General features: G+C 47.7%; 10 protein-coding genes across 10 annotated transcripts; 7 read left to right on the top strand and 3 right to left on the bottom strand.

Moving 5' to 3' along the window:
* Positions 1 to 2,754: 2,754 nt before the first annotated feature.
* Positions 2,755 to 3,906, top strand: FIESC28_07717 (uncharacterized protein; the record flags this gene model as incomplete). Its single annotated transcript, XM_031161857.1, has 1 exon — positions 2,755 to 3,906. The coding sequence occupies one exon, from the start codon at positions 2,755 to 2,757 to the stop codon at positions 3,904 to 3,906; it is 1,152 nt and encodes a 383-aa protein (XP_031014116.1).
* Positions 3,907 to 4,362: 456 nt separating this feature from the next.
* FIESC28_07716 (uncharacterized protein) lies at positions 4,363 to 6,209 on the top strand (the record flags this gene model as incomplete). Its single annotated transcript, XM_031161856.1, has 4 exons — positions 4,363 to 4,897; positions 4,944 to 5,072; positions 5,122 to 5,988; positions 6,040 to 6,209. 4 exons carry the CDS (start codon positions 4,363 to 4,365, stop codon positions 6,207 to 6,209), a joined length of 1,701 nt encoding a protein of 566 aa, XP_031014115.1.
* Positions 6,210 to 6,795: 586 nt separating this feature from the next.
* On the bottom strand, positions 6,796 to 8,037 carry FIESC28_07715 (uncharacterized protein; the record flags this gene model as incomplete). Its single annotated transcript, XM_031161855.1, has 5 exons — positions 6,796 to 7,142; positions 7,193 to 7,514; positions 7,576 to 7,665; positions 7,716 to 7,969; positions 8,022 to 8,037. 5 exons carry the CDS (start codon positions 8,035 to 8,037, stop codon positions 6,796 to 6,798), a joined length of 1,029 nt encoding a protein of 342 aa, XP_031014114.1.
* A 1,194-nt stretch (positions 8,038 to 9,231) lies between these two features.
* FIESC28_07714 (uncharacterized protein) lies at positions 9,232 to 10,089 on the top strand (the record flags this gene model as incomplete). Its single annotated transcript, XM_031161854.1, has 1 exon — positions 9,232 to 10,089. One exon carries the CDS (start codon positions 9,232 to 9,234, stop codon positions 10,087 to 10,089), a length of 858 nt encoding a protein of 285 aa, XP_031014113.1.
* Positions 10,090 to 11,282: 1,193 nt separating this feature from the next.
* Positions 11,283 to 15,361, top strand: FIESC28_07713 (uncharacterized protein; the record flags this gene model as incomplete). Its single annotated transcript, XM_031161853.1, has 2 exons — positions 11,283 to 11,457; positions 11,508 to 15,361. The coding sequence occupies 2 exons, from the start codon at positions 11,283 to 11,285 to the stop codon at positions 15,359 to 15,361; spliced, it is 4,029 nt and encodes a 1,342-aa protein (XP_031014112.1).
* A 1,120-nt stretch (positions 15,362 to 16,481) lies between these two features.
* FIESC28_07712 (uncharacterized protein) lies at positions 16,482 to 17,750 on the top strand (the record flags this gene model as incomplete). The annotated part of the gene is made up of 2 exons (XM_031161852.1): positions 16,482 to 16,897; positions 16,943 to 17,750. The coding sequence occupies 2 exons, from the start codon at positions 16,482 to 16,484 to the stop codon at positions 17,748 to 17,750; spliced, it is 1,224 nt and encodes a 407-aa protein (XP_031014111.1).
* Positions 17,751 to 18,812: 1,062 nt separating this feature from the next.
* FIESC28_07711 (uncharacterized protein) lies at positions 18,813 to 20,957 on the bottom strand (the record flags this gene model as incomplete). Its single annotated transcript, XM_031161851.1, has 2 exons — positions 18,813 to 20,329; positions 20,375 to 20,957. 2 exons carry the CDS (start codon positions 20,955 to 20,957, stop codon positions 18,813 to 18,815), a joined length of 2,100 nt encoding a protein of 699 aa, XP_031014110.1.
* A 749-nt stretch (positions 20,958 to 21,706) lies between these two features.
* FIESC28_07710 (uncharacterized protein) lies at positions 21,707 to 22,522 on the top strand (the record flags this gene model as incomplete). Its single annotated transcript, XM_031161850.1, has 1 exon — positions 21,707 to 22,522. One exon carries the CDS (start codon positions 21,707 to 21,709, stop codon positions 22,520 to 22,522), a length of 816 nt encoding a protein of 271 aa, XP_031014109.1.
* A 191-nt stretch (positions 22,523 to 22,713) lies between these two features.
* FIESC28_07709 (uncharacterized protein) lies at positions 22,714 to 23,130 on the bottom strand (the record flags this gene model as incomplete). The annotated part of the gene is made up of 2 exons (XM_031161849.1): positions 22,714 to 22,885; positions 22,940 to 23,130. 2 exons carry the CDS (start codon positions 23,128 to 23,130, stop codon positions 22,714 to 22,716), a joined length of 363 nt encoding a protein of 120 aa, XP_031014108.1.
* A 1,268-nt stretch (positions 23,131 to 24,398) lies between these two features.
* Positions 24,399 to 25,739, top strand: FIESC28_07708 (uncharacterized protein; the record flags this gene model as incomplete). Its single annotated transcript, XM_031161848.1, has 1 exon — positions 24,399 to 25,739. One exon carries the CDS (start codon positions 24,399 to 24,401, stop codon positions 25,737 to 25,739), a length of 1,341 nt encoding a protein of 446 aa, XP_031014107.1.
* Positions 25,740 to 25,807: the final 68 nt, after the last annotated feature.

Raw genomic sequence — 25,807 nt, 5'->3', positions numbered from 1 at the left:
CACATCGGGATAAGATAAAGATGATTTAATAGTGCGATTGTCTCATTGGAAAGAACCCTAGTATAGCCAGAATATAAGATTCCCTCCTTGAAATCCGAGTCCTCGTATGTCTCGAAGATCACATAGTCATCGTTGAAAAAGAACTCCGTAGTCTCGACCTGTGTTCATCGGCTCCAGACAGTTGAACTACCAGCCCCGCCCTCATGCACATGCTCATGACCACCAGCAGGAGGGGTCAACAGCGCCTGCTCCTCATCATGATCGCTGTGTGATTCCGCTTGACCATGACAATGCGGGCAAGGCTGAGGTGAGCCTGACACAAATTCCCCCACGAACTCCTTCACAATTTCCCTCATCCCATTTGTCCTAAAGAGCACAACCAGCGCTAGAAACAAATGAAGAAACATATTGAAAATCAATGGAGTTGAAGAGTAAGCTACCAGGAACGTCTCCCCAGTATCCTGCCACCTATTCTTTGTCCATGTAAAGATAAGCGTCAAGAGCGATAGGGCACCCATAAATATATCTGCGATAAGACAATTTAATGGGTCAGTGATAGGTGTAGCGAAGGTTGCTTTGAGATGCGCGCCTTGACGGTGAAGGCGTTTGATGGTGAAGCCGAAGACGGCGGAGAAGATGAGCAGGATGAACGTGAAGAAGGAGGTGGGTCGGCCCATGATGCAGAACCGAATGAAGTTGAGGGGGAGACCAACGGCTGCTGAGAAGATAAGAAAGTCCCTGGTGGGATGGAAGACCGCCGCTGAGTTAATGGCCATAGTGCTGTTTTGTTCCTAATCGTGTCTTCAGAGGTATAGTGTGAAATGTATTGCGACAAAACGTATTATTATCAGCAGTCTAGAGGAATCGAATTTATATACCCATAATACCAGAAAACATCGAAATACACTGCCTCGATGATCTGCAGGCTATGTCCTGCGTGTCATCTTCAACTACTCGGTATTCTCAAACACCACATTTTCTAGGCAGTGATTTTATCATCGAGTAGAATCCTTCGAATCCTTCGAATCCTTCCAGGCAACAGGGTAAGCATGACAGTGCACAACGACTCTATGCACCCTAAGCTCGACCAATTAAACGTAGAATATTTGTGACTAAGCGAATAATCTACCTTAAAATGATAATGCATTAACGATCCACAACCACCAATCTCTTTCTATTGGCTAATGAACGATAATTATACCGAGTCTGCCTGATCTTCACTGTATCTGCCTGCCAATGCACCAGCCACAATACAAAGCCTCCCTCTATTTTTAGGCCTCCACTGCCCCTAACTTTGCTTTTTGACAGCTTGGCTGTCGCCCATACCAGTAATTCCTTGGCTCAAAACCAAAAAGTGCAGTCTCACTAAAGTCAAGAAGACATACGTTCCACCACAACCCCAATCATCCGACGTCCAAGTTCCTCCAAGTCTCCCTTGACGAGCCACGGCAAAGCCTACTCCGCTAATGCCTGCCAGGTCGGATAGCAGCAGTGAAAACTGCAAAATTCTCCAAACCGTGATGTCTTTCGAATATCGGGGGATGGCGGCGGACAGGTAAGCAACAGCTAGTGCAAGACCGCCGCTTTGATGGAAGAGAAAGACTTGGTCAGAGTCGTATTTTGAGTTGGGGGCCATTGAGGTCACTGCGCCATGTGGATCAATGAAATTCAGATATGCTCCTCCGAGTGCGATAATAGGATCAATCCACTTAAAGAAGAAGATGCAAAATCTAAAGGTTCTGCTGTCGATAGTCGACATGTTGCTTGTTGCTTGTTGGAATTTAGGGTAGTGTTTTTAATTGGTGTTCTGGATTGAAAGAGGGTTCTTGACTCTGTGGATAATGTGATTGATGCAATACCTCTCGTCAGAGTCTCCAGGCACTCGGGTGACTTATATAGAACGAAGCTTCTCGAATGAATAGTCCGTCGGATCAATTGTAGTGGTCTGGACTTTCGGCCATTTCCAAAAGTCCGTTGTCACGTAGAATTTTGATGTAGCGCCATGAATGATTTTGCCCGTAATCATATCCAGCTGTGGCTTGCTTTGTGGAGCCTTTATGATCCATGCTTATGCCCGGGGCACCTATAAGGTTATTTTTGCTTTACCTTGGGCTGCTTCAACTCCTAACCTTTTCACCAAGGATCCACACACCATATCTACGCGGTTCCACAAAGCTCAACCTTGCTCGACTACTTCTGCCTCAAATGGTTAGCGTCGAGCTCGCATTCGCCCCACATGAAATCCACGACACAATTGCTCCTGCATTTTTCTAAAACCATCTGCTATATCAAACAGAGGATCAAGCCGTCACGCTGCTAAGCCACTTTCGCAGCAGCCGAAATCTCAGCATCATGAGATAACGTGACGCATTGAAGAAGATAACCAAGAAACAATGGCACGCCAAGGCACGGAGAAGAGACGGACAGGGTGTGTGACCTGCAAGTGAGTGAGCCCCATCGCTGTCGTAGATGATGAAGATGGGTGTTAATGTTCCCAGGAAACGGAGGGTCAAGTGCGATGAAGCGCGCCCCGTGTGCAAGCGCTGCCATATTGGAGACCGGTCATGCTTGTATCTCGTACCTCCGGTAGGCTCATATACCTGGCAGCATCTGCTACAAGCTAAGCCGTCCATCTTGCCGCCTTCTACCGGCACTCCATACCAAAACTATGCTCGAACTTTAGACTACTTTCGTTGGGTTGTGGCTCCAGCCCTCAATTGGCAGCTTGGTAATACGTTCTGGACAGGGCCCGTAATGCAGCTTATGATGAATGAAGAGACGGCGATGCATGGGATTCTGGCTATCAGTATGCTCTACGAGGGCTTCGAACCGGGTTGGAAGAATGAACTGCCCAATGAAACGGCGCTCAACCATTATAACCATGCTATACGATTCGTTGCAACTAAAGAGTTGCAGGACAGCACTATCCTCGTTGCGTCGGTGCTTTTCACTTGCATCGAGTTCCTTCTCGGAAATAAAGAAGCTGCGATAACGCATTGCAGATACGGTATCATGATGTCAGGATCGAGCGTCACTCAAGATCGGACAGTGTGTGCGATGCTTCGCCATCTCAGCATCTTCCCTTACTTTTTCTCCACGGCCGAGATTCCTCTTCCTGCCAACGGACCGTGTGACTTTCGATTTAAGAGCGCATTAGTTGCAGCATTTGAGATGGATGAACTCATGGGTCGAGCAATCAGACTGGTACGGTCATTAGACGCCTACAGACTAGGAGCTAGTCCTGAACCTGTGTCAGTCGGTACGTGGAAGGTACGAGAGATGCTGTTGCAAGATCTTACTGCATGGAAGGTTGTATTTACGGCGCTTTCTCTACACCCAGTCGAACCTACCGACTGTAGGTCCCTACTGCTGATAAGGCACCTTGTTTGCTGGATATGGGTCAATATCGCGCCGGAGAGAGATGAGAGGGCAAGTGATGCCTTCAGGGAAGGCTTCGCGCAGATTGTTGGCCTGGCGAAGGGGCCTTCTCAGGACGTGTCGAGGCCGAAATTTACGTTTGATATGGGAATAGCGCCGCTTTTGCACTTCGTGGTCATTAAGTGTCGCCATCTGCAGATACGGTTGGACGCGTTAGAAGTCATCCGAACGATGGGAAATGCGAGGGAATCACTGTGGGATACAGCAACGATGTACGCGATCGGGAAATGCCTCATTGAGAAGGAACACGGCATTCTTGTAACAATAGGAATGTCCGTGGTGGAAAACGAACTCCCCACAGACGATAGAAGGGTTCGAGACTCCTATGTTGAGGATGGTGTATCGGAGCATGTCAATGAGCACGGAGAGGTAATTCTTCGCCGCAAGATCTACTTGTTTGTTCGTGAAGGAGCTACCATTGTGAAAAGGGCGCACTGGTTAACGCGGACGGTCTCCAGACATGGCTAGTTCTAAAAATGGATCACAAGATGTGACAGGATGCAGCATAAGGTCGCTAAATGGGTCCATTGCAACAATTTAAAATTATTGACGATGGAGTATCGGACAAGGAATCACAAATCAACTAGTTGCAAATGGTATTGGCCATAGGTAAATAACAAACGGGGTATCGTTTCACAGTTTCATCTTGGCAAGAGTGGGGCGAGTGCGAGGACTCTAATGAGATTAGACGTCTCCAGCGAGGCTATACGAAACTGAATCCCACAATTAATGTCGCGCCTAGGAATTTCGTGTGAAACTTGCCCATTGATCTGTTAAATATAAAAATGCTTCTTGGGCTGTCAAACTACCGATAACCTCAATCAGCTCATTCATTATATTCGTCCTTCTTTATTGGTCACTTCTTTTTACTGTTCCGGTCTCTCGTCTCTTAACAGACTCTGGTGATAATCTAACCTCCATACCATGAAGCCTAGATCATCCATCTTCGGCGCTTTCTGCGGTCTCATAGCTCTTGCAGAGCAGGGAAATGTCCCTTCAAGAACTGGTCTTGCCGGCCCGGCATTCCCAGCGCCAAAGTTTCTTCGAGGAAGTCAATCACTTCACTCGGCAGAAATCGCTTTTAACAATTCCATCGCCAACTCCACCATCATCCAAGCCAATGAGACGGCATGGGCTATCGCTGTCTTCTCTGCAGGTGACGATGAGCCTTTATATGAAAGATATTTCACCCCGGAATACGATATCGGGGTACCTGAGGTCAACAAAGACTCCGTGTTCCGCCTTGCGAGCGTATCAAAGGTCTTCAGTGTCTGGTCATTCCTTGTAGAAGTGGGAGATGAACATTTCAACGACCCTATCACAAAACATGTCCCTGAGCTTGCCATGGTTGATAATACTTCAATAACTGGAGTGGTGTACGATGACATTGATCGAGTCCGCTGGGGCGAGGTCACACTTGGGCAGCTTGCTAGTCACTTAGCTGGTATTCCACGCGATCGTGAGTCGCCATCACCCTTTTTAAGTCTACTGTTGACCGATTTTAGCCGCTCAAACAGATATGTCGGTCGGGTTGGTCCCTGATCAGGCCATAGCACTCGGGCTTCCTCCTCTCAATGACGATGAGATTCCCCAATGCGGAGTCACAGGCCTGCTTCGCCCATGCAGCCGTAACGGTAAGTCTAACAAGATATTTAGTCAACAATTATGGACTGACAATTATAGAAATGATATCACAACTGCTGAAGCAGCACCCCATCTTCCCAACAGGACATTCCCCAGCCTACACAAATGTCGCCTATGCACTTCTCGGCTTTGCTCAGGAAGCTATCACGGGCACACCCGTCAGCGAAGCCATTTCCAACAATATTCTCTCGGCTCTTAACATGACATCCACCACCTTCTCAAGAAAGCCTGATGTTGGAGGCGTAATACCAGGCAATGAATCGGTCGTCGGCTGGGACCGGGATATGGGACCCATCAGTCCCGCCGGTTCCTTGTACTCCTCGACAGCAGATATGGTCAAAGCTGGGCGCGCCATCCTGGGATCAAGCACCATGACGCCAGCGCAGACCCGAAGATGGCTCCAGCCGATGAGCCAAACTGGTATTCTCGGATCAGCGGTCGGGGCGCCGTGGGAGATCCGACATCTTATGATCGATGGACGTCTGACGCAGCTTTACACGAAACAAGGCGATACGGGCGGCTACCGCTCGGCACTCATATTGTCGCCCGAGCATGATATTGGAGCCGTCGTATTTTCTGCTGGACCAATCACTTCCAATTCTGGACCTGTCAGAGAGACATTGATGAACGCCGTAGGCAAAGCCTTTCTTCCAATGGCCGAGACGCAGGCTCGCATCGAGGCGCAAGACAACTTTGCCGGGTCTTACATAGACGAGACAACGAACAGTTCCGTGATAATCCAGGTTGATCAAGCTATCGCAGGCCTGGCGGTGAAACATCTTTGCTCACAGGGCGTCGAGGTCATTGGACCAAGCAGCCCATTTGTTCGAATCTATGGCGCCGGAAAGTCTGCTCGACTCTTCCCCACCAACCTGAAGACTATACGAAAGAAAGAGTATGAAAAAGGTACGTATGAATCACGATTGGGGTTCCGGGCAACGTTCTTTAATGCTACAGGGGCGGTGAATGAGGTACAGGACCCTGGTTTGATGCAGTGGACCTCACTAGGGGCACCGACATATGGAGCGATGACGTTGGATGACTGGGTGTTCGAAATGAAAGAAGATGGGAAAGCGAAATCCGTTAATGTGAGAATGCTAAGGTTGAGCATGCAACGCCAGCCTTAGGCATTTTGACCAGATTGCGCGACCAGGTGGCCTTAGATTATGCTCTACTATTGGGGGGCGTCTCCATGGGTGGCTGTTGAAAACGTCGACGCGAAGACTGTATTCCGCCTGGGGCCCAGGTCTATACTGTGCCATGTCATGTAGCTAGATAGACACTTGGTCAGCAGAATTTTGCTGTAGCATAGGCAGAACAAGATGGTCGATTCAATTTACAGATGATATACTAGAAAGTAACGTGTGCATATCCTATCTGGCGATCAGGGAAGGTTGCAGTCGCCCCATCAGCCATGCACTTGAAAATTCCAGGATATGGGAATACCTGCTTGAATCCGGAACCCTTGTACGTCTTGCCCTTCTGTCTTAAAAGCGGCATAGCCATCGCTGAAAGGTTGCTCCACAATTTATAATTGACGACCTTTCCCTCCATAGTAAACTTCCCGACCATTCTAGAGAGACTATTGCATTGCCCCATGAGAAAGCCAAAGTGACCGATGGAGCGGCCCAAGTGGAATTGATCGTTGATATTCGAAATCAACTCTCGCATCGTGGATAGCCTGTCAATCAGGTCATGGTTTTCCCCAAGCTCTTACTCGATGTCTTGAAACGGTATCGAGAGCAGCTGTTGTTGCTCTGTATATGTCGAGATAGCAAAGGTTTGATTGTTGGGCAAGAACTCCTTAATCGGAACCAGACGAGTATTGATATCCTTTGATATAGGATGTAAGGTCTTGATCTTGGGAAGAAGTTGGAAAAGGTCTTTGGTCGTTTTAATCTTGTTGTTTTTGAACAATGCCACGGCGGCGTCGCCCTCGAGATACCTAGGCAGGTCCAAAGCCTCCAGTACTCGTTTCAAGATGTTGTCAAGAGTGCTAGCGAGAGTAGATGGAAATCGGAGTGTTCCAAGATATTTGGTTGCAGCGATTTTACTTGCAACTGAAAAGAAGTTAGAAACTTGAGACTCCCAAATGTTACATGACAGTTACCTTTTTGTAGAAATTCTGAGACATGAGGCCCTTTGCAGCTATCAAGCTCCGTGCACATATCATTGATCTCGTCAAATTGGACTTGTGCAGATTCCACATATGACATGAACTTTGGCAGCAGTTGATTGAGACCAGTTGAGTCAGATTTGATAGAGGATAAAATCGCTTGCCATCTGTTCAGTGTTCCTCTGAGACTGCCGTCGGCTTCGCCACTCGCACTCAAACCATTTGTAATGGCGCCCGTAATCAGTGTCGAGTTGCAGACGTCTTGTTGACATGACTTAATGCCTGCAATAAGCTTGGGATACGTATATTCATCCATCTAATAGGATTGTCAGAATAGAACAGCACAGTCGTGGGGGGGGTCTTCGTACATCAAATACCTGGCTATTTGAAAAACCAGGCCCTGATTGAATCGAACCTTTAACTTCATCCAAGTTGTGCTGAAGATCGATTCCTCCGTTCTGCAAGCACTGGCATTAAAGATTAGCGGGACCCGAGACCATAGCCAGAATGAACATACTGTATTTAAACTGAAAATTTCATCAGCAACTTTGCCATTGGACAGTGACATGATGCCCTGAGAAAGTGACTTGAATTGTGCAGTCGTATTTAGCTGTTCAAGTCGAGGAAAGCATTTGCAAATAGCATCAGAGGACTTGACAAAGGCATCGCCTTGAGGTTGGCCCAGGACCTTGCGCACGGCTTCGCAGAGGTCCACCTGCTTAGTCGTGACCTTAAGTCCGGTAGGTACACGTTTCTTTATGATATCGTAACCTATGTCAATTAGATAACATCCCCAGAAGTAATGATCGAGAGCTATACTGACCGGAAACGCAGGTCATTGTATCACATGTTTTGGAAGGCTCCTTTTTGGTTGGGCAGGGCTTTGTCTCCTTTGTCTTGGTCTTGCATTTATTCAGCTGACGATAGTGTTGAGATTAGTAAGTAGTCTTCTGTGTTTTGTCTGGGCCTACTTACCTTTTTTTCCGATACTTCCTTGGTCTTTACGGTAAAGCCAGTCGGGACGGAAAACTTGAAGTTGCAAGAAGATAAATTCTTCAAGCCTGAACAGGCTTACGATAGGGTAGCTTGTGCCGCATGTACTAAAAGCGCATATGATAGCAACTGGATGGTGAAAAGATGTTTCATGATAATAGATTTAAAAGCTTGTATCTGGTGAAACTCTTGCTGGAATATGAGTTTGACAATGGGCAAGTGTATATCATATATGCGAAGAGTCACTGCATTCTCACCTCTATTCCAGGGCTTAGATCAGTGCATGCTGCTTCCGGACTTTTCGCATCGTGCGAAATCCGTACCAAATAGTGGCGCGCTCAACGGTCTGGAAGGTGGAATAAATGCCTTTCTGGCATTCATAACGCCTCAGGCACATCTAGACACTCAGCCCTACGCCACCGTTTCTCAGACAGTCCGAGTAAGGCGGCGAGAAGCTACTCCAGGGATTGTGGCGTAGGCAGGTACCCGGACTAGGTTCGCTAGTCGGTCTTTTGTGGCTTTCTATAACTAACCCACTGGTATGCAGTTGCAATAATGTCTAAATCTCTAAACTGGTGGATTGACCTAGTAGGAGCGGCGAATCCAGGAACGTCAAGGCTGAAGACACTGATACAGTTATTTTTAGTGTGTCAATGAGTAAATGGTCTACGTGTAACGAGGAATCATTCGATCCATTGCTTAGTTGGCGCCCTTGTTTTTTTTAGGACTATGTCGAAAATTATCTTAGCTTGTTAAACGAGGGCATAAAACGACCTCCTTAGTACAACTTTGTAGCGAAGTGGCATAAATCAAGACCAGTCTTGTTGGTTGTACAATATTGTGAAGACACGTGACACAGACCGCCTTTGTTGGGCATGCAATCTTGCTGCCTAGCCGTGCAATGTCTATTGTCTATTGAATTCTGCTCAGCGTCCGAACCTTTGAGTAATCATACAGCCAGAACAACATTTTTATTTGAACTCTGTGGTCTACTATCCCATCGTTCCCATTTCGACGCAAACGTTACAATTCCAATCGAAATGAGTAATCAGTCAGAACCAGAATTCTTGGATGACATTGCAGTCTATCAGCTTCGGGATGGTAATGGGGACGGTGCAGAGATGCGATTCAAATTTAATAACAAGCAAATCTGCGTCTCTATCTTCCCCAGCAATGGCTCATCAACGAATGATACTCAACACATGGGCCCAGGAGAGCGTCCTCTACAGGACCATCTCGTCGATGTAATAGATCGTTCTATGACTAAAGACCACGACAAGCATGAAAGCCTTGTGGAAGAGGCTCTTATCGTTATCCTTGACGTTGGAAGAACACTATTCGGAGGCCCAAAATCTGCTGCCCAGGATGACGGCTCACTTCATCCACTCCTGTTTCCTGAGATCCTTTATCTTCGGCTAGATGCTCCTGGCCAGACCGCTTCTCTGAAGCGCATCGATGCCAGTGAAGGGTACAGCGATGAGTCTGCTGTTGATGACGATTTTGATGAAGAATTGGAACTTCGCCAGGACTTACCTCGTTTCACTCCCGACGAGATCACGATAACTGACTTGTTTTGCCACGGTGCGAACAGTCTCTCCGCTCTCGTACACGCCGGGGGACGGGAAATGTTCTGCAGGGCATGTGGTGTTGGGCTGCGCAACAGCAGGCAAAGTCGAGGGCTTCCACGTATGATCGACATTCTCAATGCCTTCCCGGATCCACACATAATTCAGGTTCCCCAGCTTCTCGGGTATATCCACCATAAAGACACGAATCAGATTCTAGGCTTTGTTCGGGAGTGGATTCCTGGACATGGACTTGATGATTCCGATATCACCCCGGAGAAAGGTCAGAAATGGATAATGCAAATTCCTGAGACTATCGAGCGTCTTCATTAACATGGAATATTCTGGGGCGATGGGAAGCCCAACAATATTGTTATCGATGGGAAGGATGATGCTTGGTTGATTGACTTTGGGGGCGGAGCGACAAAGGGTTGGGTAGATGCGGAGTTGGCTGAAACAATGGAGGGAGATAAGCAGGCTCTGGAAAGGATTGTCAAATTTTTGCGAGATGGCAAGGCACAGTCGTTATCGTTGCAGTGATATTATGACCAGACCATCGCCAGTTATTAACAAATATTTCCCATCTCAAAAACATGTCATAAGCTCCACAAAAGAAAAAAAAAGCATTAGCAGTAGCCTAGTTTTCTCTTTACCCAAGTCTTGGTATTTTTGACACTGTGGTCCGCGTACCGATTGGGATTGCAGCCACTGTCTCACTCATAACATACTAACTGGTCGGGCGGCTTCATGCAAGGCGGTGCAGTATGTGTTGTCAAACCACCTCTAGTAAAGCCTCGCACGGTGCCCTCACGCCACTCTTCTACCATCTACAATGTTAGTTTTTAAGGTTGGACAGTCTTCCAATGCGGTCTCTTTCATAAGTGGGTATTGCTTTCAAGGGTTTCTCGCGCATTCCAGCCACTTTCTTGCAGGTTATCCGTAGTTCCGGTCCTGTTATACGGCCTGCCGAGCCACGGTCTGTCTCCTGCTGCAAACGTCGGCCATGTCGTGATTCAGCAAAGACCGGCACGGGTTAATGGATTAGAAAAGGTGGTTGTCGGCTACTAGTTGCTTCCATGCAGACTGACTGAGGCTATGGTCAAAGCAACGATAAGCGGTAGAGCAATAGCCACAATGCGTTGTCAGCAGTTTTCCCAATGAGGTTGAAAGGGACGTCACAGTTACAGTGCCATGGCTGCACAGCCCCAAGGCAGTCGAGCCTCGAACCAATACAGGCCGCCATTTCAACCTAGCTGGGATGAGCCTCAGCCTTGATGATTTGGGCATGTATCTGCAGCCAAGGCTGACAGGATCTCGCAGCTGCTTCTTGACATTTTGCTCAATATTCGCTAGACTGGTGTGTAGGATATAAGAGGACTTGTCGATCCACCAATGCTGTTTCTTCATCTTTCCTCTCCAAGGCCTAATCGAACGTGAGAAAGTCTCGCTAAGTTTCTATCTGTAGTCACCAATGAGACATCTCTACCCTGGAGTGATATTGCTTACAGGTTGCGAAACATCTCGTAATGACCGAAGGTTCTCACGAGAATATGTTGCGGAGGGCTCAGGTTTGCAGGACCTGTACTAGGAGCGATGAACTTTTTGTCGACCAGTCAAGTCCACGAAAGCCGTATCTTTCTTTCACGATAGGGCCGTATCCATTGGGTCGGCTCATCATCAAAATATGGTCTCACGACCAAGGTTCGAACACTATTACCTTCGCATGGATTCTCATTACTGACAATTAGTAGGCCAGTGCGACATCCAGTACGAAGCCGATCAACCATATGCGAACTCGCATACATGGTTTGCCCTCGGCCTCCTTCCGAAAAGTCCCGATTGCTTGAGCCCTCCAGAAGAGCCGTATCTATGCGAAATTCAGAGGAACGTTCGTGCGTCCACTGAGACAAAGTGCCACACCCTTGAGTGGAGGCTTAATGCACCATTTGAGGAGGATGAAACCAATGAAAGCGAAGTTCAAGGGTGGCTGGAGTCGATCTCGAGTGGTCCCTGTGTAGAGGTCGGTGTGTTCCCTCTTGCAAGATACCCAGGCTGGGTGAACCACGTGTACCAGGTCAAGGTCGAATTATACGACGATACCAACATGACACTGTTACAAGGAAAGGTTTTGGCCTCCAATCAAGCTGCCTCACCAATGGTTGATAAGGCACATTCAGGTACAGAGTCACCGTACTTCCTCACTAGGCAGAGAGACGGAGCACAAAGAATCTTGGATCAGACGCGCACCAATGATCCAACTACCGGAATGGAATGGACCCAGCTAGCCATAAGCCTGACCGAGCGCTGGGCGAATACATGTTCGATTGAGGCACTATCTGGAGCCATCGACGCTGCCCAGAAGGCCATCAAAGCGATGCTCGGTGATCACCGGAACCTCGCTATTGGCTTGAACAACCTTGGATTCTTGCTTGGCATACGATACTGTGGCACAAAATCAATGGACGACTTAACAAAAGCAATCGAAGTAGGTGAAACGGTGATCAAGGTCACATCTGATGATGACCCAGATCTTATCCAATACTTGCAAACGCTTGCGTCCAGACTACGTAGCCGATACGAACACACAAGAGTCCCTGAGGATCTGACGAGAGCGACCGACGTGTACCGGAAGGCCGTCGAAGTCGCTTCAGATGATCATCCAAAGCTCGCTAGCCTCTTCAATAAACTTGGAAACTGTCTAGGGACCGTATACTGCAGAACGGGGCGCATAAACGACCTAACGGCTGCGATTGAAGTGTTTGACAGAATGGTCGAAGTGGTCCCTCGGCACCCCAAACTCCCTTGTTATTTAAGCAACCTTGGTGTTTGGCTTTGTGCCCGCTTTGAGGCTACTGGTTCTATGGAAGACCTGGAAAGGGCTATCGAAGTGAACCAAAGAGCTGTCGAAATCACACCTGATGCTGATAAAGCAGACCTTGCACTTTTCTTGAGCAACCTGGGAGTTTGTCTAGGCTATCGGTCTGAACGGAAAGGTTCAACGGATGACCTAGATACGGCAATTGAATTATCAGAACGAGCTGTTGCAATAATTCCTGATGATGATGCAAACATCGCTGCTATTCATAACAATTTTGCAAAGGCTCTCCTCCGCACGTCCGACCAAGGCTGTGTGACGAGAGACAGTGTCACAAGAGCCGTGCAGGTTGCTCAAACGGCCGTCGAAGTAAATGGCGACAAGCAATTGTATCTTCCTCTGTATTTGTGCACTCTCGGTGAAACGCTTAGACAGCGGTATGAGGCGACTGGGTCCGTAGATGACCTGACAAGAGCAATCGAAGCAATCCAGAAATCAGTTGAAGCCACACCTACTGGCCATGCAGAACTTCCCATATATCTCGGCAATCTTGCCAGTTCTTTGGCTAAACGACACGAGGTTTTCGGGTTAGCGGATGACCTTTCCAGAGGCCTGGAGGCTGCTGAGAAGTGCGTTGAAGCAACACCTCGTGATCATATATCCTTTGCAGGAAGGCTGACCCAGCTTGGTACCCACCTACGTAAACTTTATGAGCGCACAGGGGAAATGGATGATCTAACGAGAGCAATTAGCCTGTCTCAGCAAGCCGTTGAGATGTCTGATCCTTTTGGCCTCGCCTTGTGTCTAAGTAATCTCGGCGATTTACTAAGCGACCGGTATGATCGGACAAGGTTGCTAGATGATCTAGACCGCGCTACTCAAGCGGCCCGAAAGGCTGTTGAAGCGGCACGAGATGACAGGCATCTTGCCGGTTATTTGATGACTCTTGGGAGAAGGATGACTGACCGATACGACCGAACAAGAGCGATGGACGACCTGACGAGAGCAATTCAAGCGGCTGAGAAAGCCCTAGAAGTAATGCGTCATGATCATATAAGCCGCGCTGCATATTTCAAGAGACTTGGATTCATGCGAGGTCGCCGGTATGTACGGACACAAGCAAAAACAGACCAGGATGCTCAGCTCTCAGCGTATGTTCAAGGTTGGAGTTGTTTAACGTCTTCGCCATATGATCGCATCGCCGCAGCTGTGTGCGCTGCCGATATCGATGAAATGAGGGCAGACTGGGACAAGTCATACAGCTTGTTGCGGGAGGCAGTCCTCCTCTTGCCGAAGCTCAGCCCACGGTCTCTGAGACAGTCTGACATGCAGAACAAGCTCAGTCCCACTCTTGGCTTGGCTACATATGCCGCTACGACAGCTATCAATGCTGGAAAGCCCGTGGCAGAGGCTTTATCCATTATCGAACTCGGCCGTGGAGTCATCGCTGGTCTCCTCATAGATACCCGTGGCGATCTTTCAGGTCTAAGGGGGCCACACCCATCACTAGCTCAAAGATTTGACGAACTTCGAAAAGAGCTGGACTCTCCCTCGCAAGATAGCGGTTCGACGCGACAACACTGGGCTAGTCGTGAGTTCGATGAAGTCATCGAACAGATCCGCGCCCAGGACGGATTTCGCAACTTTCTTCAACCACCCTCAGCTGAGACTCTTATGGCAGCAGCTGAGTCAGGCCCAATTATTGTAATCAATCTCTGTAACTACAGATGCGATGCGATTCTTGTAGAGCGGCACGAGGTCCGGCTCTTGGAACTCCCTGGCTTAAAGGTCCAAGACATCGAGAAGCATGTCGAAAACATCAGCGTTTCCAAACATCAACCTTGGCAACTCCTTGAATGGCTCTGGACCACTATTTGCCAGCCTTGTCTCGACGCACTGGGGTTCACAGAACCCGTGGGTAAGGGCGATAGTGAGTGGCCGCATGTCTGGTGGGTTCCTACAGGTCTTCTAAGCCAGCTACCTCTTCATGCTGCGGGTATCTACACCCCAGGGTCCAAGGAGACGGTTCTTGATAGAGTGGTGTCATCATATGCCGCGTCCATCAAGGCGTTGCAACATGGGCGTCAGAGACGAGTGGGAATGATGCATGAGCACGGACAACAGAGCGACGCGATTCTCGTCGCCATGGAACAAACTCAAGGGCAAATGTCGCTTCCAAACGCGAGGACAGAGACCGATAAAGTCGAAGCCCTATGTCCATTACTCAACTTGAACGCCTCAACACCTCCTCGGCGTAAAGCTGATATCCTGGAACATATCAAAAGATGCAAGATTCTTCATTTTGCAGGACATGGAGAGTCCAGGAGAGATCCTTCTCAAAGCTGCCTTCTCTTGGAGGACTGGAAAACAGATCCCTTGACCGTCGACGACCTTCGTGAGAGCTGGCTCCAGGAAAAACAAGCCTTCCTCGCCTACTTATCAGCCTGCTCCACTGGAAGCAACCAAGGAAAGGGTCTTGCAGATGAGGCGATCCACCTCGTCAGTGCCTTTCAGCTAGCTGGCTTCCGGCATGTTGTTGGGACTCTATGGGAAGTATCGGACCCACATTGTGTCGATGTGGCCACCGTGCTATACCAGACTCTATGTGACGAAGGCATGACGGACGAAGCTGTCAGCCTCGGTCTCCATCGGGCAGTCCGGAAGCTACGTGATGATTGTTTCCTGGAGGGACGTAATAGGGATATTGTTCTCGTAGGAGAAGACGAAGAGCAAACCCCGGGATCGAGTGTCAACACGTTTTGGATCCCATACATTCATTTTGGTGCCTAGATCGATGGATAGACAATTCACAACGAATTCACACTTTCTCTAAACAACTATAACTCCAATGGCTACATGCCGACATTTGACGGCAATATAGAACGTTCCGTATTGCTAGTCGATCATTCTTTCCTTAAATCTTGCTGATTGGTGAGGAATGAAAGCGGTACTTTCCACAACAACATCGTGGAGATGTATGCTCACATTCACACACAAGAAAGTGCCGCAGGCCCAAGTGATTTCTGAGCTCTTATTGATATTAAGGTGTTCTTTTAGATGGGAAAACGCGATTTATGAAGTATTACGTGTAATTCAAACAATTAATATTTGGGTCTACGTTCCAATGTAATTGTTAATTCTACATCACAGAAACTACACAATGGGCTTAGGGTAACAGTTCTGATTAAAAGTAAGGGCAGTGGGTTTATTAGCTAAGTTTTTGAAAGTCACGCCTCTCAACGCGACGCCTCTCAGGGTCTATTAGCATCTTGTTGGATGTTAGTGCATTAGCTACTGCAAATTGTATACAGACTAGGATTGCGACAACCGTTTTCAACAACCCTATTCGGACAAAAAAAAGCTATAATGGAGAGTTTTATTAGTTAAGATAAAATTACCATAGAGGCCATATAATTTCCAACCTCAATGCATCACGATATATCTATGCATAAGTCCTGGATAGTCGCATCCTTATAAGACAAAACAGGTGACAAAAACGCGTCTTTGCAGCCGAAAAGGTTACGCCTCAATCGCCTTGCCGATGCAACTGCTACGTGTCATCCTTTCTTGAAATACTACGATACTTCTATCTTTACGTTTCGAACCATACGGTTTACTTTTTTGTATCTGATACTATGGAATCTGGATATCGATATCTTAGGATTCCGAACATGTCGAGAAGTGTCAGAACCTGAACCTGTTTCGCTTACTGACTGAGATTTGTGGGGTCTGCAGAATTCGCGTGATTTATTTACCCCGCATAACTTCACAGTTCGTGCCTAATAAGCAAAGATCAGAATACTGCCAACTACCAAAACCACAACATAAGCTCAATTTGACTCCTATCTCACATGCAGTCCATCAACAAAGCCATTGAATACTGGCTCTGTTACGCACGAACCATTTTGCCATGGGAGATCCGTTGAGCGTTGCCTCAGGAGTGATTGCTATTGTCACAGCAACTTTGCAATCTAGCAAACTACTTTACGAAACGATCCAAAGTTTCCGAAATCACCAAACTGCAGTTTCTGATCTTGTTCGTGAGCTTAAAGCTCTTGAGTCAGTTCTTCGGTCGCTTCAGGATCATGTACGCACCGATGACAGAGCGTTTTTACCACTCAAATTTCCCCTCATGCAATGCCGACAAGCATGCGCAGATTTCCAGACCCTCGTCGAGCAGAACAGCAGGCGCTCTCGGGACAAGGCAAGAACAAGCTTTAGAGATTGGGCCAAGTTGATGTACATGAACGGAGATATAGTCTCCTTCAAAGAGCTTTTGGCTGGTTACAAAGCTACTATCACCATAGCGCTAGCTGATGCCAACCTGTTAGTTACTTATCCTCACTGCTAATCTTTCTAACTCGTTTATAGGCGTTCTTCCAAAGTTACTCTTGAGGTACTCAATGACTATAAGGACCTAATATGTGACACAAAGCTTGATTTGGAAAAGCATCTCAAGGACATTGACACGAAATTGCACGATATAATGACTCGAAGCACAACGACCGAGACTGATGAGGTCCGGACCAATTTACAAAGATTCGAGAACGAGAAAGAAAGTACTGAACGGTGTCTTGCTTATTTGAGGCATGTCCTGGAAGAGATTAACGGGATGCATTTCCAAACTGTTCCCGCGGAGAATACTTCGCATGCCGCTGCATCATCTATCTCTACTCAGAACGTGACACTGGCTGATTCCCTAACAATTTCCACTCTCAAAACATGCAGCGTCAATCTCTCGAACACCATTGACCGGCTTGAATCACACCGTGAAGATACCGAAGAAAACCTCCGGCTTAGGTCTTCGTTGCAGACTCAAAATTCAGAGATTAATCCCGAAGTGAACCGTGAGATGCTTCAGAATGAGTTGGAAAGCACAAGGCAATGCTTAGGCGTCTGCGACCGGGCATCGGAATGGGCATCGTCAGGCAGGGTCCACATCGTGGAAGACATCCGCGTCGGGAATGACGGAAAACAGATATGCGTGTCTACTTTGGGAGATCTATTCAATATCAAGGGAGCTAGGGCCGGAAACAGAGGCTTTCAGTTTTTCGGGTCCGTTTCAGAGAGGAGTCTTAACGATATTTTAAGATCCCAAAATCAGCAGCAATATGCACGGAACGAAACCACCGTAGACGAGATCTGCGTGAGCGGACAAGACACGCGCTCAATAACATAGCCAATTTGTATCATCTCCTTCCATCGCTCATTGCCCTTATTTCTGACGAGTTCCATTAAGAGAATGCCCTGCTCCATGGGTTGCTGCAAAGCGTGATGCCCCAGAATATCCAGATGCCTGTCGAGTTGTAATAACTTGGCGCTGATTCAAGATTTTAGTCAATTCCTGAACTGAGCTGTCTTCCCAAGAGCCGATGACTTGATAAGAGTTGTCTGCAGCCCCGACGTCTTTTGCGTCATAGAGATGGTCTTTTGTCGATACCAAGAGCTGCACGCTGTTCTCTCCGACCTTTATCCCTTCCAAACGATGTGTTGGGCGGCTGGTGGATTCCTCTACATCTTGAAGTGGAGTATTTGTATCTGCTTCCACAGGAGGAGACATTTTGTGGTATTGAATTGTGAAATAGTGATGTGATGAGCTTGATAAAAGAAGTGATAGTGTATGAGGGAAATTTGGGAAAACTACCCCGCTAAGAACGGTTTAGCGAATGGGGCACGTATTCTCTCGGCTGACAAGGTTTCCTGTCAGATCAAAGGTTTATAGTGGAGAAAGACTTTAAAGATACTGGGTCGATAGGACAAGATGCAAATTAAATAAACTTTGAAAAGGGTAACAGAAATTAATAAGATAATCTTAGTATTATACTGCTATCTAGGTTGGTGTATTTATGTAATTCTTAATTCTGTCTTAGAAACTGCACTATGAGATCAAGGTAATTGTCCTGATAGAAAGTAAATGCCGTGCGTTAATTAGCTTTCCCTTGAGTATCAGTGTGATTACTGCTGCAAGTTGTACATAGGCTGTAGTTACGTCAACTATCTTTAACAATCTCATTCGGCCGAACAACAATACAGGAGCGTCGTGGTTAGTCATGAGTATAGTAGATGCACGACGATTGACATTCAAATCAGTCCAGGGCGAATGGTTTAGTGGTATAATACTCCCTTAGCATGTTCTCTCTGAGATCAGATTTGGGAGTGGTCCAGGGTTCGATTCCCTGTTCGTCCAACTTAGGTGGTTGAAACCCACTATTATACAATCTTTTTGCTTTTGCTTCACACACTATACTAGCGTGACAGTTCCCTCTCCAGCTCTCTCCAGCACATCAGACCCCATTTCTGGATCCTCGTAGGATTTCCAAACAACACCAATGCCCAGTCTTCCATGTTCCTTCTTGTCACCAGATAAGATGAGAACGAAATATTCTTTATCTCCGTCCATTTGAAGGACAAAAAGACATGTGATATCCATCATCTCAAGGTCATCAGGAAGGCGAGTATCTAGAAATGCCTCGCCTAGAATGTCGCTGCTGTTTGGCTCAGCAACTATGTAATGTCGAGACTCCTGTGTGACGGAACGCTGGCCCAGAGTTGCGCGAAGAATCTTGCCCTTGACCGTCAAGCTGATGTTCGAGGCTCGGTTAACCTCAATCAATTCTATCATTGGCGTCGTAGGAGTTTTGTAATCCAATCCTTTGATGGGCCCTTTCACGGAAAGCCAGGACCACGAAGGCGCATTTGAGCTTTGTCGAATAATGCCTCTTTTGGTAGCTTCCCAAGTCAGTCCAGCTGCCAAATCCTCTTGCCATAGACCGGCTAAGTACGTATACCCAGTTTGCTTTTGAAACATATCGACCAACCCAGCAATCGCATTCTGCTTATCACTCTCGTAGGTCAAATCGCGTTTCGAGTAGTTGGTGATGAGACGATACCAATTCCTGAGATAGTTCTTACCATCCTCGCCCGGTCCCTCGTGTGTCAAAGCAGGCCACTGCGGAAGTCCATTGTCGATATATCTGGGACCGTCAATTAACCCGTCTTCAGTGGCGTAACGACTGGGACATTTCCAAAGCCATTGCTCTTGACCGAAACAGACGAGTCGTGATGGGAGAACGGCTTCTTGTAATGTCCAACTGCGGGTGTTGAGAGGCTCGGACGATGCATCAATGGTGAGATGTGACTCGAAACGAATGTAGGTGAGCTCTCCATGTATATCGACCGTCCTGGCTCCTGTGAATGGCGTATGGAGGCCCCCATCAGGCGAGGACGATGATGTTGCTGCAAAGGTAATGTGGGCATTTGAGTAAACCGAGCCCATTTTGGCAGATTCAATTTGCCAATCCTCATGGGAGTCTTGGATAATGCAGAGTGAGTCGATCCAGATATATCGAATGCCAAGATGTAGTGTGGTAAGGATGGCCTCGCGATGAGTAAGTGGCAGAGAAAAGAATGGAATGCCTGATTTATGATCCTCCCAAGTCGCATGTGTCGTCATGAAATTCTGCTTACTATCACTGCCCCAGCAATAGCTCAGCGTAGTGTAGGTACCGACTTCATCTTTATTGGTTTCCCTTAATCTGACGACAATATCATCTCCAGACATGGGTAGATCTAAACTGCCTGTCAAGTCCAGCACTCGATTTGGAAGGGGCAACGATCGGGTGTCTGGTAAACACGCTTTGCAAATTTCATGGTCGTCACACTCGCTCATCCAATTCTTAATCAAATCTTGCCGTTGGCGAGGTTTAGATTCATCCAACTCATCAGGATGGATCCAAAATCGGCGGGAAGCGAGGTCGCCTATCACCTATTAGTTGTTTTCTTACAGGTTGAAAGAAACCTTACCCAGGCGATTGGGTGTCGTGATTGTCAACGCCGCACCACAATTCCGATAAAGGTCCCTATCCCCAACCCAGCACAATGCTCGAGTGGACTTCTCATGTTGGATCAGCTCGACAGTAAGAGGACATGAAGTACTATTCTCATCTCGCAAAGCAAGATCTTCCTCTTCATAAAGGGCGACAAGACTAGGAGAGCCACTTTTAATGCTCATATTGAGCCATTTGCAGCAGATGCAAGTATCGCTCCAATTAACCAGTTGCTGTAAGTTCGGATGATGCTGTACGAGAGAGGGTGCATTTGGGTGTAAGACAAGTTGGCAATATTTGCAGATTCCGTCTGAGGTTGTGGAGGTGAAACCCCAATCTTCTGGTAAGGCGGGGTCCACTTTGTCGGGTTCGGGACGGATATCTTGGATGTCGCTTCCTCGAAGGCCGAACTTGAAGATCTCTTCGATAGGCTTCGTGGTGTAGACTAACAGGAAGTCCGACTTGGATCGGGGTAAGTCAGAAGCAATGTGGCTTTGTATGAGATCAAGTTTGCGACGATCAACTCTGGCAACTATGTGTACATCTGGTTTTTCTTCCATGGCCATGATTGTGATCTAGTGTTATCTCAAGCCGTTTGGTACGACATAAAGAAGCTATCGACTTGCGTGCAAGATGAATGGTAACATTGAGGGGCGTCAGCAATATGGAACAAGCTTATATCTGCACGTGATAAGTGAGTGGCAGGGATCAAGCAAAGTGTAAAAAGTCTCATGCATATCCCCACTCTAGATCGGGACCCATCGCTCTGGATCTAATCGTGAATGATAGCGCAGTTACCTATTTGTGTAAGGAGTGCGACATTAAGCAATTTATATCTGATGCCATAAAATGAAATAATTACTTCCTACTACGCACGCTAGGCAGTGGATAGACGTGCTTACCCAAGAGAATCATGTTCTTGTTCCACACCTCTCATCGCCTCATTGGAAATACCCTCGCAGGATATGGCCCCATCTGGAGTTGCGCGTTGCTACCCTGCAGCGTTCAGAATGGCTATTTTAAGCTAGTGCTTAGTTCTAGCAGGTGTCATACCGGACTACTGACTTGAATAGGCTAGGATGAAAAAAGATAAGGTGACTCTCGCCAATAAGCATTGCTACGTATTTCCACGATGCTCCATGTAACCGGGTTCTATCCATGACAATAACAATTTATCTCCCGGTGTTTTCGCGAAGTCTACCATATTTGAGGTATATCATGGGCTGGCGACTACCAGAGGGACGCTACCGGTGGCCTTTGTGTCTCTCTATCATTCTTCTCCTTGAAATTTCCATATCTTGTCACCAGCATGCCCGAGCTCAACGTCCCCGGCGCCATTCTCCACTACGAGACCTTCGGCTCAGACGGTCCTCTTCTGGTTCTTATACCCGGAGCCCAAGGCTGTGGCAGTATCTTCCACTCCGCCGCCAAGTGTCTCGCCGCTCACTTCACCGTTGTGTGCTACGACCGCCGCGGATGCTCGAAAAGCTTTCTTGATGGCAAACAAGACTTCCAACAGCGCCTACAGACTGACGCTGACGATGCTCAACGGCTGATCGTTCACCTTTCTCCCGATGGGACCGCCGCTGTCTTTGGAACGTCGTCCGGCGCCATCGTGGCCCAACAGTTGCTGGCCAGTCATCCCGAGTGTGTGACAAAGCTTATTTCACATGAGCCCCCATCCTTCTCCATTCTTCCAACGGAATTCCAACAGCAGGCCTACGGACTCATCAGCCACATCTATGACACATATCGAGCTCACGGTCCTGGCACGGCAATGGAGGTCTTCTCTTCGAGTCTGTCCGAGGGTCCCGAGGCGAGCATGATGAAAACCGCCATGGACGCAAAGCGCGGCGACGAGGTCCGCGCGAATACTATGTTTTGGTTCGAGTTTGAGTTGAGACAGTATACGAGTGCTCCAGTCGATGTTGAAGGCCTTGTCAAAGCGAAAGAGAAGTTGATCCTCGTCATGGGAGCGGACAGTGGCGAAGGAGCGATGATGGGTGTGATTAAGACCATTGCCGGACGAGTCGGCATAGAGGTTCAGAGCATATCTGGCGGCCATTTGGGTTACATGGTTAAGCCTGAAGAGTGGGCAAAAGACGTAGTAGAGTTACTCAAATAGAGAAGGTTAAGCAATTTATAGGGATTAGGATCCAGACAATCTTCTTTAGTGCCGATACTACTAAACGTCGACTTTTACTACCCATTGGCGCAGTAGCCTACGCAGTGAGCAAAGGCGAAGCTACATACATATTCATGAAACCCTTCTTCAATCTGTCCGGCATCCCGGCAATGCTCCTCATTGCACTTACATCACTCTACCCCAAGCTCTGTGCCAGAGTATCTACGAAGCTTTGTTGGTCCAAGCGTTATCACCACTGAACAAGACGTGAGCGTCGTATGTCCGATGTCTACCTCACCGAGCTTCTGATATGGAGAGACTTCAGACAAGTTGCGCTTGTCCTTGTCGGTGACTTTGAACGGACTGTCAGTAGTCAAGGCAAATGATTTTTCTTCACCATTAAGATTGATGCTTTACATTTGGGATGGATTGGTGATGTGCTGGCCTTCACCGATTTCGGTCGGAGGCTGAATGGGCTCTTCGGGGTCGGCATCTTCTGTTCCTGACCAGAGGGCGAGACCAAGTTGTGCTTTTCCCATGCAGTAGAAGAGGTTGGTGACTTTACCACCAGCAGTTGACTTGTCAATTAGAGCTGTGATGGGAGCCATGGCAATTTGATGGTGAGTTCGCTTGAGGTTGCTATTATCTTTGACTGGGAAGCAGTCTGTTTGAAGGAAGAGCGAGGATCTTGTCGGATTGTTCGAGGTGGGCAGTTCGATAAGCCCTTCATCTTGTCTCTTGCCTCTTCTACACGAATACAGCATACCTTCCCCGCTCATTGCCCTTTCGTCATACTGAATGAGGCATACACACCGGATGCAAGATTCCGAAGAATATTATCACAACATGAGCTGAGCAACCTCTAGAAGACAATGCAATGTGGCTTTCTCGCTTCAGTCATGATCGTCGTGGCTGCAATATTTGTTTGTGACTGTGGTTGTGTTCGTTTCGGCAGATACGTGAGCTATGCTGCGAAAAGTTGATACACGCATCGTGATGAAACGGGTAATACCTCAACGGTGCCTGTATAGGTGGTACAAAAACTATTCAGGATACAGAAGATTGACAAAATAACTTAGACTTTATTAGGCACTAAGCTTAGGGTAGACTATCCTAACTTTATGATACCCTTAGCCAAGTCCTACCTTCTTCTTTGACTGCTATGATACGGAGCCGGGCAAATTGTGGATGCTACAATTCCGCCCCCATTTCTGCAGAGAATCGCATCGGAACATTCCCCGCTTCCGCTTTACCTGGTCAGGACTAGACTCATCTCGCGCGGAATCTTATCACTCCGGCCCGTCTCAAGCCGCCCCTCCTTTATCTTATCTCTTATCTGACCAAGACTGACACGGCGGATCGTATCCAGATTGCAGAGCAACGATCATCTACGTTGTATTACGAATGTCATACTTCACACCCCCATGTTACTCGATTGTTGTAAAATGCAGATCTAGTATCCCACGAATGCTGCAGTACTGCCAAATTCCTTCTCCGCGCCTCGTTAGATGCAATTCTATTCTGCAGAATGCCGTAAGAGTTCAACGTTGCACTCTTGCATTGTGATCATGTAGCTACAACTGCCGAGGACAATGGTCTCGGACGAGGAAGATATTATCTTCTGGGGATGAATCTATTTGCAATAGCTGAGCGGTGTTCCAGCGATGTTGCGGTTATCTTTTTCACTTATCCGATCTGTGTTCGAATTGTCAACTTGAATTTACTTGCCGTCAACCGCCATCCACAATAACCACCATTATTTGATGACCTAAATCATCATTCTCTGTTGTCTTTCGACCTTCATTAAACATTTCACATCTCTTGAAAACAATTAGCAAATACAGGGCTCATCTATACTGAGCTCTAACAAAACATCATGAGGATCTACCCTGGAGGAAAGAGCACGCGCATCGACTCTCCGCGCCATCTCACCCGACGTCACTGCCGACGCGTTATTTCCACCAATCAACTTAGATTCGGACGCGACTTCCCCGAGCCCGCTCTTTTCCTCGCAAATAGCGAACCTGTCGAAGAGGAGATTGATCCACTTCCGCCTGGCGAACAGAAGCTCAATTCATTCTGGGCTCCTGGTATCGAAGCGGGTCCCAAGCACACTATTTCCGTAACTCAAACTGTCACTGCAAATGGTAGAAGGCTGGACTTGGAGGCTGATCAGAGCTTCTATGTTGATGCACCGCAATGCTCTTTGCCTGATGGCAGCGTGCATTCTACGTACCCGCCAGCAGGATATAGCGATGATCATCGCATTTTACCCCATGTCGTCTTGACGGATCCTCATCTCCCTTGGGAGCGGCCGGGGAGCCCGAAAGGTGGGACGAACGCGGAGCTTAAGGCTCAGATGAAGATGCTCGCTTTGAACGCTACTGATAAGGGTGCTGCACCGCGCAACCGTGTCCCTTGGCTTGTCATCTTCTCGTTTTCGCAAGATGAGCTGAGATTACCTCCAGAGCACTTGGATGGTTCGAGCCGCATCTTTCGCAATACCAGCAATGGTGTCATCAAACCTGTCAAACAGTCATCGATCATGACAGTCAACATGAGCATCGCAGACTTATGGAAGCTCAGCTCTGATGTTACAACACCCGTCACGTCAAGACTCGGTCCAGCCTCCGTGGCAGACAGTCGTGGAGACTTCATCTTCGTACAGCCAGACTTGTTCACCAGTCTCTTCTCCACCTTTGACGGAAATGGCAATCGGGTCAGAGGCACTGGACCGAATACTTCGCAGTATCAGTACCTTGCGCATGTCCGTAAGATCAATGGTTCTGGGATGGCTCTTGCTGGTTTCGAAGATACAGCTGTCTTTAGTATCGTCGTGGGTAATAGGTCAGGACCTCTTGACAATACCATTCCCACTACCATGTGTGCACACCTTGTCTCAATTGAGGGTGTTGAGGCGATGAGCTATCCGACCTCGGCATATAAATATGTGGCTCTTTGTTCGCTGTACAGCTGGAACTACACGGTACTCCCACCGAACACACTCAACGTCTCAGATGCCTTTGAGAGTTTAGGTCGCACTCTAAACGTGTTGCGAGCACCGGAAGAAGTCATCACGCCTTTGCAAGATTCAAAGGACAAGATCCAGCAACTCGTCGGACGTCGCCTCAATGATGGATACACCTTGGTCAAATACCGAACTCAAACAGGTGAGGCCACTGTGGCGCTGTATCGTGGTCCATTCACGCCTACATAAGTCCCCAACTTGGAACGTTTGACCAAGTGCTCGACATCAGGCTTGGATTTACAAGTCCTTGACAAGTA

This window comes from Fusarium coffeatum, assembly GCF_003316985.1.
Source record: "Fusarium coffeatum strain FIESC_28 chromosome Unknown BRIP53273_contig_173, whole genome shotgun sequence".
Lineage (NCBI taxonomy): Eukaryota > Fungi > Ascomycota > Sordariomycetes > Hypocreales > Nectriaceae > Fusarium > Fusarium coffeatum.
Note: the sequence above shows the minus strand (reverse complement) of the source record. Positions and strands in the feature narration are given on the sequence as shown.